The 22271-nt window shown below is 37.7% G+C and overlaps 1 protein-coding gene across 1 annotated transcript; it reads left to right on the forward strand.

Moving 5' to 3' along the window:
- The first annotated feature begins 297 nt into the window (after window positions 1-297).
- Window positions 298-19349, forward strand: LOC140154866 (mannose-6-phosphate isomerase-like). The gene is made up of 8 exons (XM_072177516.1): window positions 298-425; window positions 9925-10052; window positions 10614-10817; window positions 11571-11712; window positions 12483-12665; window positions 13541-13714; window positions 16841-17049; window positions 18655-19349. The coding sequence occupies exons 1-8, from the start codon at window positions 410-412 to the stop codon at window positions 18889-18891; spliced, it is 1293 nt and encodes a 430-aa protein (XP_072033617.1). The 5' UTR covers window positions 298-409; the 3' UTR covers window positions 18892-19349.
- The last annotated feature ends 2922 nt before the right edge of the window (window positions 19350-22271 follow it).

Genomic DNA, 22271 nt, shown 5'->3' on the forward strand with positions numbered 1-22271 from the left:
AAAATAAGATAAGGGATATACACATACTGTTCATTTACAAGGGGAAAATCAGGTAAAAATCAAGATAGGCCCAAAGGATCTACAAGTTAAAAAAAAAAGATAAGGGATTTTAATACAAAAAAACAAGATAAAGGACTATAAAGGAGGTAATAAAAGTACAAAAAGCAAGTATATAAAAAATTGCACCATACAGCTAGACTAATTTATTTAGCGAGCGCTTGAACGACGAAATATTTTATGACGTATCTAATAAATATTCATCAAGCACCTTGAGAGTTCAGGAGTAGTTGGAATAGTGTATCCTTTGGCAGTTGCAGAATTCAGCAACCGTTCAGTCAGCTGCTGTATGTGGTGAGGGCCATTTGGGCAGTTTTCCAGTTTTTTTCAAGAAATAGCAACATCGTCTATCATGGCGTATTGTCCAGGTAAGTTTGATGGTCACACCAACGTGCCTGCAAATTGTATAATATAAATTATTATAAAATAAATCACGTTTTCATTCATTTCAAATTCATGATAATAATCAGCTGATGATCATAAGTTCATGAGTTAGCCCTAGAACTCTGGCCATATTATCCGTTTTTACTTCCACTAGGGCCAGAGGCACTTACATTAAAAATTTGTTGGAGATGCTTGAACGATCCAGTACAAAAAAATCAATGCTTGATCGAACCAATACAAATGTGTGTCAGGTCACTAATTAACATGATAAAACCCACTTGAGAACACACAATCGCCAGTCATTTCTAAAGATACATTTATACTCAATCGCTTTTGCAGAAATCTGAATCACACGCATGATCAGTGTACTAAATCGCCGTCGTATTTGCCTGCTGAGCATGCGCATGAATCGCTGTTTTTCAAAAGCGACACGTAGGCCTATATTGACACCCTCTGTCGGTCAACGTTCTCTAGAATTGCACACATAACTTGTGTAGTTAGCGACAATGTCAATGATTCAGTCTGATGATGAGTAACCTATGGTTATACCTGGTCTCATGTACCCATACCTAGTGTATGGGTACATGGTATAACCAGGCATTCAAACAGGCACGGAGAGAGCTGTCAAAGAGTGTATATGTAATAATCCTTCATATAGGTAACCTAGGCAAACCTTAGTTTAACACATTTACTAGTCAGCGAATTACGCCGAGACCGGGCCCCAACACAATGCATATTTACATAGAAATTTGAATTTTTTTTAGAGAATAGGTGGGTGAAGGAAACCTACATAAATATGTTTTCTATACTTCACTTGACCCAAATATATGATTTTTTATGGTGATAATCAAGTCGCACATGGAATTTTAGAGGGATTTTGATAGCAGTTCCAGGGTCATTATTTCTCAAATCACCCAAAAAAAATATGATTTTACACCTCACCCCCTTCAAATTTGTTCAAAATTGGTATACAGGGTGATTTTGGCTGTAAAGCTCAAATTTCAAATTTTAGCTTAATCGGACGTCTGGTTTTCGCTATGCCCGCCCATTTTTGGCGATTTAGTGAAAAATGGCGCACCCATCAATATTGTCGCAACCATATCTCCGTAACCGTAGGTCCTACTGAGCTGAAATTGGTGTCATTTTTTAGCTAATCTCTCAAAGAATCCAAATCTGCTATCATTTAGTGTGTAGGAAGAAAAGAAAAAATATGACCTTTTTTTCTGTACTTTGACCTTGAATTTGACCTTGTTGCCCACATGGCCGCGAGGCGAATTTGCGTTGGAATTACACCTCCATATGTTGTCTACATAATATCAAAAAATTGGAGGGGTAATATTTTTTGTTTTCTTGCTAGGCTTTCATAAAGCAAGCATGTGGTTGAAAAACTGTAATTTTGTATGTAGGCTCAGTATATTGTACACATGATACTATTATAATATAGGCCAATTGTATAGGCCTATTATGTACATGCATTAAATACATATGTTTTCACCTGCATGCTTGCTTTGTTAAAGTCTAGCACAAAAACAAAAAATATTACCCCTCAATTTTTGATATTTTGTAGACAACATATGGGGTAAAATTCAACGCAAATTGCCTCGCTGTCACGTGGCAACAAGGTCAAATTCAAGGTCAAAGTACAGAAAAAAGGTCACAAATTTTCTCTTACTCCTACATACTAAATGATAGTAGATTTGGATTCTTTGAGAGATTAGCTAAATAAATGACACCAATTTCAGCTCAGTAGGACCTGCGGTTACGGAGATATGGTCGCGATAATATTGATAAGCGCCATTTTTTCAAAATCGCCAAAATGGGCGGGCATAGCGCTAAGACCGACGTCCGATTAAGCTAAAATTTGAAATTTGAGCTTTGCAGCCAAAATCACCCTGTATACCAATTTTGAACAAATTTGAAGGGGGTGAGGTGTTTCCCATTGGGTGAATTGAGAAATAATGACCCTCCATTAAAAAAAGCTGCCATCGCCATGAGACTAAAAGATCTAGAAACACCCCGAAATGCCGTTTTGGGGAATTTTGCTAGCTGAATCTTTTTGATGAAAGTCAATCTTTGACAAGATGTAACTTTGCTACGGAAAGTGCTATGAAAAAAGGTTTTCAGTTTTGGCTTAGTTTACTCAAGGGCTTTAATTTGATATATAAAACGATGCAATTTGATGGCAAATTTGAATTCACCTAGCATACCTACTTCATAAGAAGTACCTGGATAGACAGTTCATACATAGTTCAGATTCGGAGGAAAGTGATGTGTCAACATTTATTACTCTTAGCTTCTACTAGCTAAGTCCACGTGTTTTTCAGTGGTACTGCCCTCTCCTTAGAAAATATGCCATTCAAAAGTAGGATGCACAGAGAGTAGAGAGGAGTCGTGTGTTGCTATTCAACAGGGAGTGAGCTAACACCATCGCTAAGAAGTGAGTTGGTAGTTAAAGCTGATAGTTAACTACATGTATGTACATGTAGAAGTTAACAGGTTTCAATATGGCATGATTCTATAGGCAGGAGAAGTAACACTGAGAACTCGTCTTATTAAACATTAAGGCACGGGCCAGGATGATTTGCACATCGATCTTGAATGCCCATCGAAATAAAAGAGAGGTATCTCGACAGTCGTAACTAAAAGAATGTTGTCTTAACGTCTTTCGATCAAGTCACAAGTGTGTTTCTCCAGATCAAGATGAACCGAACCCAGAAGGGATGTAGGCCCATTCGCGTATCTTTTAAGTAAACATAATGAACGTACTTCCATTCAGCCACAGAACAATCAGAACCGCACAGATTCCTACATATATTTCAAAACATGATAAATGCACCAGTTATAAAAATTCACACAAACCTATCATTTTCAAAATACACTGAAACCCTGTAATCCATTTTTGAAAAATATGATCCCTAATGTTTACTTACTTTTGTTCAGCAAAAACCCATTTCCAGTAAGTCAAATTCTGTAATTGTACATGTCTCCATGTTTACATTTTGTGGACTAAAAGAAATAAATACCTGTTTCCATTCCAAATATTCCACCCAAAGTGTTAAGTGCCAGACACATATGTTGGGGCTAAATATTAGAAGTCATGAAGTATACTCTTTTGACCATGCACACACAGCTGTACATAATAGATTAAGCTATTCTTTAATCCACCATAATGTGGTGGATTTTAAGCATGGCAACTCTTTCTCATGCCAAGGTTAAATTGATGACATGTCTTGACCTAATTGGCCAATTTACCAAACATATCATACCGTAACAAGATAGACTTTAACCAAGCCTGAATGTGCTCCTATCACATGCCTGTAACAGCTTCTATAAGCAGAGATGAGGTTATAATTACATGCTATGTGTAAAGGGCTACATGCTGGAGATAGCACATTCTAATGGTGGGAATTTTGATCACAAGAATTTATGTGGTGGAATAAACACATTTAAACACAGTTTTGGCAACAAATTTCAACCAAATTGATATTTTAAGTGGACTATAATGCAGTAGGACTTTAAATAATCAAGTTTGGCCACAGAAGACATTGGTGAGTAAGTCATTTGTTGTGAAAAAAACCAGCTGTACATTGAAAGTATGCTTTCCTAGTTTGTATGTGGATTGTAAGTATGTACCACAGGGGCGTTTATTCTTCCGTTAATCGCCCCCAAAGGGGAGGGAATAATTTTACCCCTTTGGGGAAGAATTTTGCATTTTGAAAAAGAAAAAAAAAAGAGAGGGGAAAAACAGTAGAAAGTCAACAGGATTCAAGGAAGATTAAAAATAATATTAACTAATTTGGGGAAAAATGTATAACTGGAACATGTATTATGATGTTTTATGGTATTTTTGTTATTAAATAGATGGTCACTGGCTGGCAGTGACTGCTCTACAGGGTGGGTGAATTCATCACGTGTCATTTAGGGAAGAATTATAATGGGTACATAACATTAGCATACATGTAGTGGTACCCTTAGCTTTTACCCATTCGGCCATTCCCATCCCATAAATAATTATTTGAGGGAAACCATGGACTTTATCATAAAACAGGGAAAAGTTGGGTCAGTAATTCTTCCCTGCCTGGGCAATAGTGACTAGTGGTCATACTATAGGTAATAATGCACAGTTTGCACACTAAGATTAAGGGAGCTCTGCTTTGCATATTTCATACAAAATCCATTTTCTTTTTAGTTTGGACATCTGCCTATCTATAGGGAAGCATTTGGGATTCTAAGGGAAGAACCATCAATTAGTTAACAGCTCTATTGTCCAAGTTTATCTTCCCTTTTAAACCTCAGCTTCAGATCCAAATCCTTGATTATTCTTCCCGAGATGCAATAGTTCAGTGGCATTCTCCGAACTCTGCAACAGAAGAATTTTAATTCTAAAACTTTAATTTATAATAAATCAGGGGCATGCGAGTCACCACATATATAAAAGAGCTGACAAAAACCAGATAGCAAAAACCTCAAAACACCTAGCAAAAAGCTGCAATTTGGGAAGATCCTATACTTTTATACAGAGCAAGTGTACTGGTACAAAAAAAGCTGAAAATCAAAACAAAAAAGCGGAACTCTCACACCCCTGTAAATAATTCACAGCTACATGTAGCTCTGAAAATAATAAAGAGCCTCGAGGTGTTTAGCAGCCTGTCTTCCCTTTGAACCATTAGTCCTTAGATGCAATGGTTCAGACTGTACCATCTAGGAATTTGATGTTTTTAGGGAAGATAGAATAGAACAACTCACAACACATATTCAGTCAGGGAAGGGAGGGAACAAGAAAATAAGGAAAAGTACATGTAGATAGTACCCGGGGAGCACTCGAATATGAAAGTGACATACCTGTGCCCACCAGCGTATGAAACTAGGGGTCTATCGGTGTGGAAATTTTCAGAAAAAAGGGGGTCATTCGGTGTTGGCAATGTCAAAAATGGAGTGATTTTGTATGGGAGCGCCTAAAATTTCACATCATTGACAATCAAAAATAGCTTTTTACCCAATTTTACAGTACAACATAGACAAAACTCATTTATTTTGCTCAAAATGTGTGTGAAGCCTTGAAATTTCAATTTTGAGGACTAATTGTTCAAGAAAGGGGGTCATTCAGCGTAGACTACTGACAAAAACAGGGTCATTGGGTGTAGGATTTGCCAAAAATAACGGGGTCTTTTGTCAATTTTGGGGGTTTTCAGTTGGGGAAGAATCTGGGGATGGATGTGACACAGCGTGGTAGGGTGAGGGAATAATTTCAATTTTCTGGAAGAATAGACACCCCTGATGTACCATTTTCTGCGTATACCTATGGGTATAATTTCAGCTATACACAATGAAGCTCAATGACTAATTTACATAGGCACAAAAGACCGTGTTCATGTACCGTTAGTCCGTTACTCAGCCAAACACGGCAGAGTAGGTCCCGGATCTTCGGTACATGTTCCTATCTCGTCAACGTTTATACCTTTCCAACAAGGAAAGAGATACTGAAAAGCGAACGTCTAATGATAGTACTAGATAGTGATATGACATGAAATTCAAATTCAATCATATAATTTTTTATCAAATCAATCATGTCCATGCATGCATGTGACTACTATAATATTTTGGGAGTAAATCTTTGACGAGAGCGTATTATATCGCATATTTACTGCGTTGAAATGCATCATTTAGTGAATGAGGTGCCGATATGATGATGATGTGATAAAAGGCTTAAAGCCAATCAGAACCCCACTTTTGTATGCGCCATAAACTGCGCCAAATTAATTGGCAGACTGCTGACGAATTGTGCTGAAAACTTTAATATGGAGTGATGGCACGTACCTACTTTATGTGTACCCCTCACAGTGTCGACACCCAGTATTATAAATATAAACTTAATACTCCGTTGGTGAGCGACGGGCGATTGGTATTTCACTGAACGCAAGAAAAGGAGTCCATTCTGATTGGCTAGAAATCGATCGCTCAGTGGTGGAGTACAAACTCAAAATGGAGAGATGTATTCAATTCGATTGAAATCAATATTCTATTATTGACGCAGATAAAGAAAGTGGTATAATGGTATATAGTGTGTCGATAATGTACATTGTATACAGCACCTGGATCTTACACAGGTTCCTTTATATAATTCATTTCTCAAACAGTTGAATATATCACAATTTTGACTTTTGATTTCAAAATCGTTACTTATATTTACTGCAGTAAAATATATCCACAGCAAACAGCATTCCCCGCTAATTAGTGTATTGCATTTCGAGTTAGTGTATTGGAAACAAAACCTGGGTTTTACCTGAAAACAAATCGAATTTTCTTGAATGGCAACACCATATGTGGTACTGATCATGCGCAAATCGTAGAATAAAAAAACTCTGCGGCAGTCTCTATCTCATATCGTGTAAATGGTATGCTTAGGCCAACAAAAAAAAGTTGTTTGTTTGTCCTCCACCGCCCGCTCCTCAGATTAAGGCCTGACCAATATTTTTTTCATTTTTTTTTTAAAATAAAAATAAGTAAAATTCAATTTTTTTTCCAGATTTGGAGTATCTCTGGACCTAGCTAGAGCTAAATACTAAGATCTTTCATGGTTGAAAGTAAAAAACCCCCCCCCCCCAAAAACCATTTTGTGTCTTCAATATGCAAAGTTATAACTTGTGTTCATGTCATAGTCTATTATTTGTAGTGACTTCAAAATATTGGATTTGAAATCATTAAAAGACTATGACATGAACACAAATTATAACTTTAACTGCATATTAAAGAAACAAAATGTTTTTTTGTTTTTTTAATCCACCACCCCATACGTCCTCTTTCAAAGCTGTGGAGGACAAACAAACAATTATTTTTTTTGGCCTTAGCCTGAGTCGCTCGGCCTATCTCAAACAAAATCGCCATGCGTAGCTTTTGAAAAACGAGAGGATTCGCTGTACTATCACAGCAATTTTTGACATGAAGATATAGGGATGATGAATGCTGTGCCCCTGGGCTAGTGAATTATAGAGGGGGGGAGCAAAGATTTTTGGCAGACCAAAGATTTTTTGGCAGTTCGAAAGGGGGGGGGGAGTCAAGCAATTTTTGGCTGGTTGAAAGGGGGAGGGGGGCAAGCAATTTTTGGCACAGATATTTTAGGCACCGTTTCTATATTACGCCCTAAAAAGGTGTAGGAAAACATTAGGAACACATTCAAATATATGCAAAACTAGCAGGAGACCCGCACGAAGCGCGGGTCCCCGCAAGTTGAGTAAACAGGAGCAGTTAGTAATTGGGAGTGGTTAGTAAACATGGTAAATGGTGATGATAATCATGGTGTCTTGGTGTAGGTTATTCATTCAGTATAGTAATGATCATGTTGGCTTGATAATCATAAATATCCAGACCTGTGATAATGTTGTTAGTCACTCAATCCCTCAGATTACTTTGAAACAGGTCGTGACAAAAATGATTGATTTTAACTTTATCCCAACAAACATAAAACATCAGCTAACACCCAATGAACCCCCCGAAATGGCTTCAAGGCCTTTACTTTGACCAAGTTTCAAATTCTAAGGGGACGCAACCCCCTGCACTGCGCGCGACACAATTCGTGGCCATTCAAAAAGGTGGCGGCAAAAAACTTTCCCAAATTCCTGGATCTGCCACTGTCTCAGAGAAGAAGTCAGTCACCTCAGATTAATAAGTACATATGTACACACATACGGAGGCCTACGCGCGATAAGCCAGCATTAAGTGCGTCCATACCATGCGCGGCAATGCGCGTGAAACCATGGTGCCGTGACTCGACCATTTACCGCGCGTGTTGGACACCGCTTGCATTTGACGCGCTTGCTGTCATGACCTGACCCATAAGGTTATTGACCTCAACGGCCGGCCTAGCAACCGACCAATTTTTGTTATTTCCATAGTGATTGAATAGTTTTACAAAAATGAACGTCAGATGGTTTAATGGCAATATGTACCCGATCAATGTCCGAATAAATCAGAGCTGAAAGTCAAAGCATCTCGGAGCCTATTCGCGAACAAGATTTAGCGACTTCCTTTTATTTATATAGATATCCTGCTCGTTCTTTCGTATTATGATAAGACAATTTAAGGTTTTAAATTCCAGTTCCTAAAATTTTAGTGTGTAAAGGGGGGGAAGATTTTTTGTACGTCGAAGGGGGGGGGGCAAAGGTTTTTTACACATCAAAAGAGGGGGCAAAGATTTTTTAGCACGGCCAAAGGGAAGGGGCAAGCGATTTTTGGCAGACCAATTTGAGAATTCACCACTCTGGGGTACACATAATTATTGCACAACCCCTTATTCAACCAAAACATATCATGTCGCATAACCTTTTCATGTTAAGATCCTCCACTTTCTTGAGTTTTTTTCACTGTGGCCGCATCATCCGTAAGTGATGGACGTCCACTTCTTGGCTCATCTGTGAGGGACATGTGGCCAGTTTGGAAATTCCTTTTTCAAAAAGCAATAGTGCCATATGATGGGCAATCATCACCGTAGAGTGCTTTCATTTCATCATAGATTTTCTGAGCATTGTAGGCCTAACCCTTCAAATGCAGGAACTTAATCACGTTCCGTGCCTCAATTTTCACCATCTTGCAGGTTATGCGCCTTCCGCCCATCTAGCGCCACCTGTAAAGAAAGTAAACTTATAAGACCATTTTTGGACCATAATGTACATAAGGACCAGTGATTACACTGACAAAATTTCATCGGTATAGCTCTTTCACTTCTGGGTGATGTCAAAAACTTTTGGATACCCCCTCGTACATACATACATAAAGATATTTATAAAGCGCCTTTAAAATTTATCAAAGCGCTGAACAAGGAGAGAAAGAATGGAATAAAAAAGAAACACAGAAGGAACAAGAAAGAAGCTAACTGAAAAGGTGAGTTTTCAGTTTCTTCCTGAAAACTGGAATTGATGGAGACTCCCTGATGGCTTTAGGGAGTTTGTTCCATTCCCTTGGGCCAGAGACAGAGAAGGTATTTAAACCAGATCCTCTATGTGCCCTAGGCTGACTGACTTTTAATTATCTTACCTATTTTAAACAATATATATATTTGGCTATGGTCCAGTGATCTTTAACCTTTTCCCACCATGTAATGTATGGAATCTATTATAAACTGTGTAAAACTATAATGGAGCTAAAATGATTTTTACTGGTGATATATAATGAGAAATACTGGTGATATTAAATGTACCTATGCTATGCTGTTGCACCAGCAGACAATAGTTGTTAAAAGAATTTATTATTAAATAAAACACACCACATGTTCACTGACTTTCTAGTCAACCAATGATGAGGTGATGAATTCATCAAGTTGATAACTTAAATACTGATTTTTTTCCCTTAAATATGAAGAGTAGTTGTAAACATCAACTTACCAAATTATGACATAACTGTGTGGTTTTTATTTCCATTTTTATCCAAATTAATGTCGGACAAGTATATCTTATTTTCATTACAAACCATGTTTTGTTTACTTTGCAGTATTTCCACTGAAGTGTGCTGTAAATCAGTATGCCTGGGGTAGGATAGGGGAGGAGAGTGAGGTGGCACTTCTCACACAGAGTAATGATCCAGGCTTCCAATTGAAGAAAGATGAACCATATTCAGAGGTAAGTGGACAGGGATTAGAGGGGGGCACCATGGAGCAGGTGGGCTGGGGGAGGGGCATATCATGGCGCAGGGGAGAATTCTACCCATAAACATGTAGTGTCTTATAACTTGAATCTTCTACAGAGGGAGGGTGAGTTTCAAATGAGAGTTGGTTATGTGCTAATTCCATTTAAAATTCATATTCCACCTGTGCAGGGACTGCCTTTTGATGAAAACGAGAGTAATCGCTCTCTGCTGCTCTCCTTAAATCTGATATAGGAGAGTGATTTTTAGCTCTCCTTAGTTGGCCATTCTCTCCTTACATTATATTACAAATGCTCTAAACAGATCTCCGTGATCATCTCACCAACACACAATTGTGACTGGGAAAAAGAAGAGCTATTTAATGCTCTACTGCAAATTTCAAAAGACAGTCCCTGTCTGTGGAAGAGATGTCCAAAATCTTCCACACGGGGATTGTGAACTCTAAATGATTAGCCCAATAGCATCACATAAGATGGTCAATTGTCTCTTTTGAGCAGATTTACTTAACTGAAATCAATATTATGTTTTCCTTTTAGCTGTGGATGGGAACCCATCCTAGGGGACCATCGATAGTGCAACCTCCTGGGTCACAACAACCTCAGCCACTTGACGATTGGATAAAAGCACATCCAGATTGCCTTGGTGATAAGGTCAAGGCAAAGTTCAAAGGTCAACTTCCATATCTGTTTAAGGTGCTGTCAGTTAACAAGGCATTGTCCATCCAAGCTCATCCTTTGAAGGTAAGTGATTGACAGATTTATTTGGACAATAAGTTGGTAATATTTTTGATTTTGCCTGGTGTCCCCAGATGCATTGTGGTTCTTACAATCACTTGTTCCAGTGTACCCTATGTATTCTAGGTTTGATTTATTAGTCCATGTTGTTTTGTAAGTTGGGGTAAACTTTTCAATTGTCAAAAATTTCTTGCAAGTTTAGCTTCTGCAGAGTTTTACTTCTGTCCTGGCATTTGTGCATTTTCTACATATTTGTTGATCTTGTCTGTGTTTCTTGTATGTGTTTTGAAACTTGGCGGTGTTGCGGCGGTGGGTCTGTCAGAAAATCTTATGATTTTTTCCACTATTGAGTTATCATTGTTGTTAAATTACCTGCTGTATATTGTTAATGTTATACAGCTGAAAGTACATGTAAATATGAAAAATATTTGATACATTAAATGTTTTTGGTGGAAAAAGTTGGGTGTCAGTGGTCAATGTATTTTCAATACTGCAACAGCTTGTGCCTTGCAAAAACTGTATAAATGATGGGAAACTATACTGTTCTTCATTCAGTCATACTTGGTTCAAAAATATTGCCACACAGGAAAAAAATGTGTACATAATTGCAAAAAGTTATTATACTTAGTTCTGGGTATATACATTGCAATTGCTGCATAAAATAATTGCAGATACAGTAAGAACACACTAGAAATATTTAGTTATCCACATGTATCTCCTTATACTTTTACCATATTCATTTTCATGACATTACAATAGAGCCATGCAGAACAACTATATAGTGAGAGACCATCTGAGTATCCAGATCCCAATCATAAGCCAGAGATGGCCATAGCACTCACACCATTTGAAGGACTGTGTGGCTTCAGACCTGTAAAAGATATAGTCAACTTCTTTCAAAGTAGGTAATTATTTGTTGTCTTTTGCTTGCTATATTCAATTTGAAAATGGGGTAACCTGATAATGGTGACTCCAATTGAAATCTACCCTCCTGTGTGAGAGATTAAGTTAATATTTTTCATAGAGGGTGTATGAATTTTAACTAGATTAACTAAAATTTGGCTTTGACATTTACTTAGAGTTGTTGTTTCTAGTATTGTGAATTACAACTCTGTTTTGTGGAAAATGTTTAACTCCTGTTTTGTGGAAAATGTTCATTTTGACTTGCATAACATGACCAATAATTGGCTCCCCCTTTACATTGAAATTGGTTTTCTGATGGTGTCAAAAATGTCATTATGGTGTTACAGATCAAGTCTCCTTTATGGCCATAACATTGGTCTAACTTGAGAAAAGGAGGGGAGGGGCATGTTTTTCGCTCGTCATGACTGGGACAAACCCAACCACTACTGACCTGACCCCTGATCATCCTGATCATTTTGATTTCACTCCAACTTAAAATTACCCAAGGGAAATAGTTTGTAACTGGGGCCAGCAAGGTAGTACCCATTTTCAACTCTGATCTTGACAATTCCAAGACTGGACCAGGTATGACAATTAGCTGTGTATGTTACTTTGTTGTGAGTAGAATTCGCTTGTTTTGAACTGGACTTTGAATTAGTCCAGAAAATGTTAGGTTTCCAGGTGCCCCACTCGTTTCATGACCAAACAGCATTATTGCGTCTTAATATTCCAATCCTGTGTTGACTTGGAGTTTACCTGTTTTTACAGCCATACCAGAATTCCAGGCAGTTGTGGGACAAGAGAATGCTGAGACTTTGGTAGCAGCATACAAGAATGGCAATGAGACATGTAAGGAAGAACTACAGAAATGCTTCACTGGCCTCCTGACAAGAGAAGAGGATGTCATCAAGAAGAATCTAGAAACACTTGCTCAGAAATTAGAAAAACAAGGTACCGTAAGAGTTAAATGTAACAGCACATTGTGTGCTTACAAATGTACATGATTATGCATTGGCTGTAAGTTATGGATTCAGAGTAATACTTGTTTCAGGCTCATACTACAATATCTAATAATGCAGTAATTAAATTAAATATATTTAGATTTAAGATGCATTTTTATCAGAGACAAAATCATTGTACATTTTGTGAGAGCTGTCCTTTGAGGTTCACCTCAAAGTGCGGTAGTGACATCAATGCTTTTTCATGATTGCATGGCAAGCAGGCTGTCAAACTGCCTTTACATTCATGTATATGCTCTGTGCAATTAACGTTTTGCATGTGAGAACACTTCAGCTGGTTCAATGCCCACTGAATTCCCCTAATGTAACAAACAAGTAATTTGACTTGGACATCTGGACTTTTTTATTTTTGCTGGCTTCAGTATCACACCATCACATGTCAACAAACCTGCAAAAGATCAGTTGTCCTGATGATGCACCATAAATGTGGTGTCATACTGCAGCCAGCAAAACCTAAGTGATGATTATTTGTAGAAATTAATGAATAAGTCCAGAAGACAATGTTTCCTCTGGCAGAACAGAATAACATATTTTCCCTTGGGGAGCAAATTAAAAAACATGCTCAACTGGTGGATGGACTTTTTTAAGAAGGGACGGTCAAACTCAATCCACTTTTGGCCAAAAAGGTCCTGATTATACTTGCATACAGCAAATTAAAAAAAAAATATCCCAAAAAGAAATATCTGGGTTGGTCAGGCCCATAGAGCAGAGTGGTAGATTTCTGTCGCCTTGCAGTGCATTTTCTGATGTGAGAATAAGAAAACTGGCATTGACCTCCCATGTTTCTCTGTTTAATTTGACATATAGCGTCTGCTGGAGAGGACATGAAAGCCAACAATGGAGAGTTAGTTATGCGTCTCAACAAAGCCTTCCCAGGAGATGTAGGCTGCTTTGTAAGCTATTTCCTGAATCATATGATTCTACAGCCAGGAGAAGCCATGTTTCTGGGTCCAAATGTGATCCATGCTTATTTGCTTGGTGGTAAGTAATATCACAAATATTATTTGCTGTATTTGCGTGTATGTGATTGTCTGTATCTTCTTGAAGTTAAGGCATGTACAACAGGATTTCTTATGAGACATTTTACAGCCATGGACCAGAACTCTGACTTTTTGTGACTCCAAGTTTATGTAATTTAATCTTGATGTAGATTCAGAATTTCGATGGATTTGACGAGTTTAAAGCTATCAAGCTTTTGTCAGGATTGCAACATACAGTAATGCATATATATTGTATCTAACTGAATGGATTCATCAGGTTTGAAGATAAATACAAAGTATACAAATTCTTCTCAACAAAACCAAATTTTACTCCCTAGTTTGACGGTTTCGCTTTTCATGGACCAAAAGCATCATCAGAATATTGATTGATGATCACATTTTCCGGTTGGACGAATACCGACCAGAGAGGGTATAGAATTGTCACGCAGTATGTGATCATATACGTGACTTAGATAGTGGGGCCAGTCGTCCCTGAAAAAGAGCAGGAGGGTATGTACCATTTTTGAACATTAATTGTTCTAAAGTGAAGCTACTTTTGTATAGTAGAAAGGTCACTCACACTGACCAATACCTCAATTTTAAATCACACCACCCCTCCACCAAAAACTTGGGGTGATCAAGACCCTTTTTGACAGAATGAGCTCTATTATTATAGAGGATGCAGATAGGAAATTAGAGGAACTTAAGATCAAAGAAGCCCTCATTCGTTGTGGATCCCCAAATTGGTCTTTCAAACAAGTGCAAGAAAAAATGGATGAGAAACAGGCAAAGAAACCTAAAAAGAAAAAGGACAATGACACCCAAACAAAAGGACATGTGGTTATTCTATATGTGGAAGGGCTTGCGGAGAAGGCCAATATAATTTTCAGAAAACATGGTATAGCCACGGTTATGAAGGCTAACACTAGCCTCAGGAAACTTATGGTGCACCGAGAGGACAAAATAGATCCTATTAACAGCACAGATTGTGTTATGCATATGAAATACCTTGCACTAACTGCAATCAAACATATGTCGGTGAGACCGGATGAATATTTGAAATTCATCTCAAAAAACATCAAAAAGAAACTATGAGGGTGGAAAAGACAAAGCAAAGCAAAATCAAAAACAAAAGACAAAGCAAAATCACATGTGACAAACACGGAAACAGTCCGAAACCAAACAATTAAAATCAGCCTTAGCAGATCATGCAGTACAGAAAAATCATGTTTTAGACTGGGACAATTCAGAAATCCTTGGCAAATATAAGATGCATCAAGGAGTCCATTCGGATTCGGAGAAGAGGACCCAACGTCATGAATAGGGAATATGATCCTCTATTGAGTGACAATTCTACACCCTCTGTGGTCGGAATTCACCCAACCGGAAGATGTGATCATCAATCAATATTCTGATGATGCTTTTCATCCATGAAAAGTGAAACCGTCAAACTAGTGAGTAAAATTTGGTTTTGTTTTGAAGAATTTGTATACGTACTAGATGGTATCTTGTCCACAGTGAGTTCCTGTGGACTGCCTCCTACCAAATAATATACAAGTAGATTGGCTCTTATCTACTTGAGAAATGGTGGCTCTGAAAAGAGTGAATGGACAGATTGACTTCAGATTTTCAGGATAGGTGGACCATGGTCAGAAACTCTGGCTACTTTTTTTTATGGGTGGTGTTCTAGGTCAAAGGTCATTTGAGGTCAACTTGTAAATTCAAATTTGGTCTCATATGAACAGTTTAAAGGTCCGTAACCCGATCGACAACATCATCCCCCCGATTTTTTTCATTGTCGATGAGTTTTTGGTATCACACAATACATAATATTTTTCTCATTACTATCCTGAAATTTGACACTCACGGTCCATGTATTTCCGGAGAATTCACGCAAAACTTGCTCAATTAGAGGCTACCACTTCGGACTTTTGGGCAGGCATTATTATGATTGAAATCGTAATATTCAGTTTCCTCAACAGCTAGTTTGGTTCCGCGTCATTCACATTGTATGAAAAGAGCGAACTGCAATAACTGCTGAGGAGACTTCAGATCGACGATGTTACTATAAACCTTTAAAAATTCCTTTGAAATTTAGAAGCTGCCTGCGTGGGGCAGTCGGTTAGAGCGTAGTATTTTTGTACCAGAGGTCCCCGGTTCGAATCCCGGTAGTGACAGGTTTCTTTTTCTGCTCCATTTTTTAAAGCCAAACTTTTTTACATTCATTTTAAAAGGGGAAATATATTTTGTTTCTTTTTTTTCTGAACCGGTACGAAAAAGAGTTTTAAAAAATCAAAACTTTCCGTTCAATACGGGCGTTTCCAGCATTGTCGTCGGGGCATTTCTGTTTTGCTTTACTATTGAGCTCTATTGCCATTATGCCATAATTTATATACAAAAATCATCATGAGCGATATACAGGCGAACACGAAAAAACTGGTTGTGGGGAAATGTCACCGTAGTATCGGGCGTGTACCTATTGGAGTGGAGCTTGGTTAATGTCAGTGCAACCACGCACGCACGGCACATGACGAACGGGAATTACGGCACATGCTTGCCTTCCCAGAATGCAATTCACGATTACCAAGTATTGGGTTACAAATGTTGCTATTTATTCACATTTACGCAGAAAATGCTCTCGTTTTTTTCACAAAGCTGCATAATCACCAATATTTGATATTATATGTAATTTTAAAGACAATCCATATTCAAAACCAATAGGGTTGCCCCCCTTTAAATCCTAATGCAACCAAAGGTCAGTTGAGGTTATATTTGTTTGTTTACCACTCATACAGTTTGACATTTAGCTGTTATAATATCTTTACTAATTTAAATTGCCCCATGGTGGATTGGTGGAGGCAATCCAAATCGACGCCTTGTGCCAAAAACTGTGCCGTTTCTAGTTTGAGTTATATAAAGTGATATATTTATACCATTGCACAAATAGGCAGACAATGTGTGTTTAATATAAGGATACAAACCAAATTTGTTTCCATACATTGAGTCAGTACAAAACATTCAGTGGCTCATATTAATGTCATCTTTATATAATACTTTATGAACACTGACATATAAGTATAATAGCATTCCAATCTATATCATAATCATAAATTACATTGCCTTTCAGATTGTATGGAGTGCATGGCATGTTCTGATAATGTAGTGAGAGCCGGTCTGACTCCCAAGTACAAAGATGTGCCAACTTTATGTGAAATGTTATCCTATAAGACAAGTACTGTTAAAGAGACATTGTTTCCATGTGTGACAGACCAGACAGATAGTAACATCACCATTTACAACCCACCTGTACCAGACTTTGCTGTCAGAAGGATTAAGGTAGGTTGGTTGGTTTGTTAAACTGTTGCTTCATGCAGAGGCATGCTTGGGTCCTGATGACACAGTGAAATGAACAAGCCAGGCTAGAAAGCCTATGCTGGCCTATATGGAAAGAAAAGAAATGAACATAATTAAGAAATACATGTATATGGTAATGCCCTACACCCAAATAATGTGTCCTCGTCAGACAAAATTTAAATAATGGGTGAAGCACAACCAAACCCATTATTTAAACATTTTTACTGCTGAGGACACATTATTTGGGTGTAAAGGATAAGTCAGCAACCTTTTTCTATTCATTTACAGCAAAAATAATCTGATTTGAAAATCAAACAAACATTCGCTGAGAATTTGAACCCGCCAAGTGCTTTCAATCATGACTGGGCTCATATTGAATGACAAATCACACATTTTAATTAAACACTGCTAAATAGTATAATACCAGGGTGCAATACAGTTTTCCCTGCGTTGTTGTGTGGTTCATGTGACTGCTGCATTTAGTGGAGTGAGTGTAATGTTATGGACAGGAATCAGTGCTGGAGGGAAACTAGATATCGTTCCCATCAATGACAACCTTGTGAGCTTCGAGTGGCAGGCCTTATCAGTTGCCAGCATGAGGGATTTGTCCCCCTATTCCCCCAGTAAAAACCCCAGATTATGAACAAAAATGTCCTCAATTTTGTCCTGTATTTCGCTTCTCCCCCCTTTGCCAACTAAAAAAATCCTGGTGCCGCCACTGCACCTCATCAACACTATGCAAGATCGATGCTGTCTAGTAATACAGCAACACAGAGTAATACAGCTTTACACTATAAGCTCATTGATGTTCTATTGCACTTTTTGGCAGCTTTTCTTTAGATGGGTGATTCCTTACTCAATATGAGCCCAATCATGCATGAAGCACTTGTTGGTTTCAAATTCTCAGTCAATGTTAGTACGGTACGCATGATGAAGTGTGCTAAGACCCATTTCAATCGCATATGTATTTTTGGTCAAATTAAGGTAACTGGTGATGTCCCCTCACCAAACCAGTTGCAAAACATTTTTCAATGAATGGTCACAGTAAGACATGCGAATTACTGGACTCAAAAAAATGCCACAGTAACACGGCAAGTCGCCGTAAAGATGAACAGCAGCTAATTTTCAATTTAAGAAATCTTACTCCTTCAGGAATGAACGTTGATTTTCTTGCTTTCCGATGTTAGACCCTTTGCGTTGTGTGCTCGCACGTTTTTTGTGCTTCCCTGCTCGTGCTTTCATCCCTTGTGCGCACACGCGTTTATCAATGTTCATTCCTTGCGGATATTTTGTTTTGTTTTCACAGGTATTTTATTATGGCTATGAAAAAGGCCTATGGCCGAAAGCTTGCCAAACTTTGTATATTTTTCGGTAGTTTCACACTTTTTACCTTTATATTACTATTCACACTGCCAATGCAGCATTTTTCAATATTATTATCAATTGATGGGCTAACTGACTCCACACTATGCAGTTAGGAAGAGATCAATGATGCTTAATTCCTTTACCTATTTTGGACAAGGTCGAGGTCCAATGCTCCAATGTAATAGCTAACTTACCCAAATTTGATATTTGTTTGTGTTACAGGTGCCTACAGCCACAGATCAGTATACTCTTAGCTCCGTAGACAGCGCCAGCATCCTTATCACAATCAATGGTGAGGCACAAGCATCAGCAGCAACAACTCAACAACCATCCCATGGTAAAGCTCTTGGGCTGAAGAAAGGATCGATAACTTTCATCTCAGCAAATCAAAGCATACAACTCAAGGTGACTTCCACTGAAGGGTTCCTAGCCTTCCAGGCCTACTGCCCCTTAGATTAATCAAAGGGTCAGGTGTTTTTGTTCAACAGGTTTTTGTTCCGAATGGTATATAATTATGTATTTCTGATTAAAGGACAAAAGTTTGTGTGTGTGTGTGTGGAAATTGTATTTCTCATATCAGGTCTTACTATAGTCTATATAATCTACCTCGAATCACCTTTGAAGTTCAGCGTGTTCTGCGTTAGCTTAGCGTTACTTGGTGTGTGTACATACTTTTACGCGCGTGATCAACGTGCCGCATATGTACACGCAAGAAACCACACTGTAAAGGCAGCACACGCTTAACTTCAAAGCTAGTACCGGTGACTCAAGGTTGATATATAGACTATAACAACAGAGTTGGCAGGTTTTTAAGAAAATTTTGTGATTCCAGGAAATATTGTTCAATTTTCCTGTATGCAAGTATAGGAAAAGCTACATTTTCAGAAAATTGCAGTATTTTTAGCAAACTGATAAAACTGATAATTCTGTTATAAGGAAGTTTCTGGAACACTCAATTAAGCCCTTTCAGAAAATCAGCCTATCAATAGACCTTGTTATGAACATTGTTTTTTTTCAGAAATTTAGTGGGAAGAAAAACCTGTTAAATATTACACCACACCTGATTGCATTGATTTAGTCATTAATTACTAATCTACTAATGAAAAGACAATGTGTAATATTCAGCATTTGGATATGTGATTTATTATTGATACAACATAATACATTATGTTTTACTAACTGCTTAACAAGGAACAATCTGTTCATTGGACGTAAAACAGTATAAGTTAAATTTTGACTTAAATTTTGATGAGTCACTTGGAAAGGTAGGTAAATATTTACAATGTTTAATTGTAATATGACATGAACAGAAACTGTGGTAGTTCTTCAGTCAAAAAGTGAAATCTGTTTTGAAATTGTATGTGCTCAAATTGGTGATTGTATCTTCTCCAGTACATGTTGTCAGGCGGGTTAATGTTCATAAGCAAAATGGCTAAACGAGAAGTACCAGCTGACCCCAAACATTTGCAGCTGAGACATCTGTGCAATTTTTGCGAAATGTTGAAATCTTAAATAATACAGTATGTGTGGCTACCTGACAATTATAATGATCCAAATCATGTGGCTTGATGTCATATTTTTCATGACAAAACAATCTATGGAACCAAATTCAATACATTTAACTTGGGCTTGATTATTATTAAGCTTACTTTGAGCTTAATTTATCAGTTGATGAGTGAAAAGAAGAATCTTGCGTCAACTGTTGTGTGTGTGATATTGTTGTAATTATTTTTCATGATCTATGGAACCATGTCAATTAATTTAACTGGGACTAGATTATGAATTTTGTAAATGTCTTTGCTGATTGAGAAGCTACTGATATTTGACTACTCAGTTTCTAAAGCAACAAAAAATGATCACACCTAATTGGTAAAAGCAATCACTTGCCTATGGACTGAGTATGAATTCAGTTATATTACAAGCCATCCGTTGAACAAATTTAAACAAGTGAAAATAATGAAAGTACTAAAAACGTAACAATTACAAAGAAATGAATATATATATGTTGTTGGTGAAACTTAAATATACTAAGGCATGCATATCTTATTATGAACCTCTTAACTTTAGCATTCCTGATAATAGTGCAGCTATTTAATTAGGGATTCAATCATGTTTCACCGTTGTTCATCACCGATTAACAACGATGCGTCTCATAGCGTCGTCTGAGTGGTTTACTTGAGGGCAGCTTTAGCTGCCCGAGCCGAAATAAACTGCGACGCAACGCTGACGCGAGTTGTTAATCGGTGATGAACAACGGTGAAACATGATTGAATCCTTTCAACAACGAAAAGAAGCTAAAAATCGTATAATTCACGATTATTTTACGAGGAATGTCATTGCCACTCAGCCGTACAAAAACTTCGATGATTTCTCTTTTGATATCAGCAATAAAACTACAGAATAAAACGGCAATGTTTAGCCGCTTCCTGATAAATACGGAATTCAACTTGTATGCTGGCATACGCACAAAGGTTCAGGCATGACGAATTTTCGGCGCTCTCGCGTAGCGCGTAGTCTCGCTTCGCGTTCAAGGCGTATACGCTTCAGTAAAAGTGTTGGTTCATCACGGATTAACAACGGTTGGCTCCTGTACAAAGGTATAGGAAGAGTTGTTGAATAGGTCATGACACCTGTTGCGTTATTTGTTTGTATTATGATTTATATTTGATTCCTTACAACAGGTTGTTGTGATAAAATATGAAGATAACTTGATATTGGCATGTAAGAAGAATATAAACTATGCAAAAACAAAAGTTTCTTTATGGTTAGGAAATTTACCCACTATTAAAATCTAGCAACTACTTTTGTATGTTTGCTAAATAATCGCATCTTGAGGATTCTCCTCGCATTTTGACACCTCAATCACTACCCTACGACACTCCTGAAAAAATATATGAGTGTTTAAGTACCAAGAGGTCGACAAATAAAAATGGCAAAGAAGCCTATTCAATGGTTTTAGAGCTGATTCACTGATTCAAGATGGTTTCATTATTTCCGCCTTTTCAATTTGAATTTAAAGCATTTTCCTTGATGCATGTTGGATAATCCTTTGCTTATTGTGGAGATGAATGATTAAAGACAAAGGTTAGTGGGTACTAAGACATTTACATTTTGAAATATGGGTTTGGAAAAGGGATTAAAAACAGGTCATGGTTTCAGCCAGGACACTGCATTCCTGGAAGCAGAAGGAATTGAGACACTTGAGTAACCCTCCAGAAGCCCTGATCTTAACCCCTTGGAGAACCTTTGGGATCAGCTCAAGAGACGATTCAACAAGAAGACAAAGGCAGATACCACTCTGGTAGGATTGCGTCGCATCGTTATTAACGAGTGGAACAGGAACGACATTCGATGCCTCATTAGGAGAATGAGATGCCACGTGGCTGCTGTGAGGGAAGCCAACAGTGGACACAAAGTACAGAAAGACTAGTAAAGAAAGAGATTAATCTCAAGTGAAGTGGCAGTATGATGCCTGAAATGTGCTCAGCAAGTAAACAAAAATGTGCATGTTTGTTGTTTTTTGTGTTCTTTTATGCTGAAAACTTGAATAGGCCTTCTTGCAATTTTTATTTTTCGACCTCGTGTTACTTAAACATTCATATCTTTTCTCAGGAGTGTCGTAGGGTAGTGATTGAGGTGTCAAAATCGCAGGACAATCCCCGCATGCGTTTATTTAGCAAGCGTACAAAATTAGTTGCTAAGTGGGTAAATTTCCTAACCATAAAGAAACTTTTTTTGCGTAGTGTATTTATGAATATCCCTGTTTTTATCAAACAAGATCTTTGGAGCTGATTGAGTCTGTGGTTTATACTGCTGACTAGTGCATGTGTTTCAGAGCA

The sequence above is a fragment of the Amphiura filiformis genome, chromosome 6 (genome assembly GCF_039555335.1).
Source record: "Amphiura filiformis chromosome 6, Afil_fr2py, whole genome shotgun sequence".
Lineage (NCBI taxonomy): Eukaryota > Metazoa > Echinodermata > Ophiuroidea > Amphilepidida > Amphiuridae > Amphiura > Amphiura filiformis.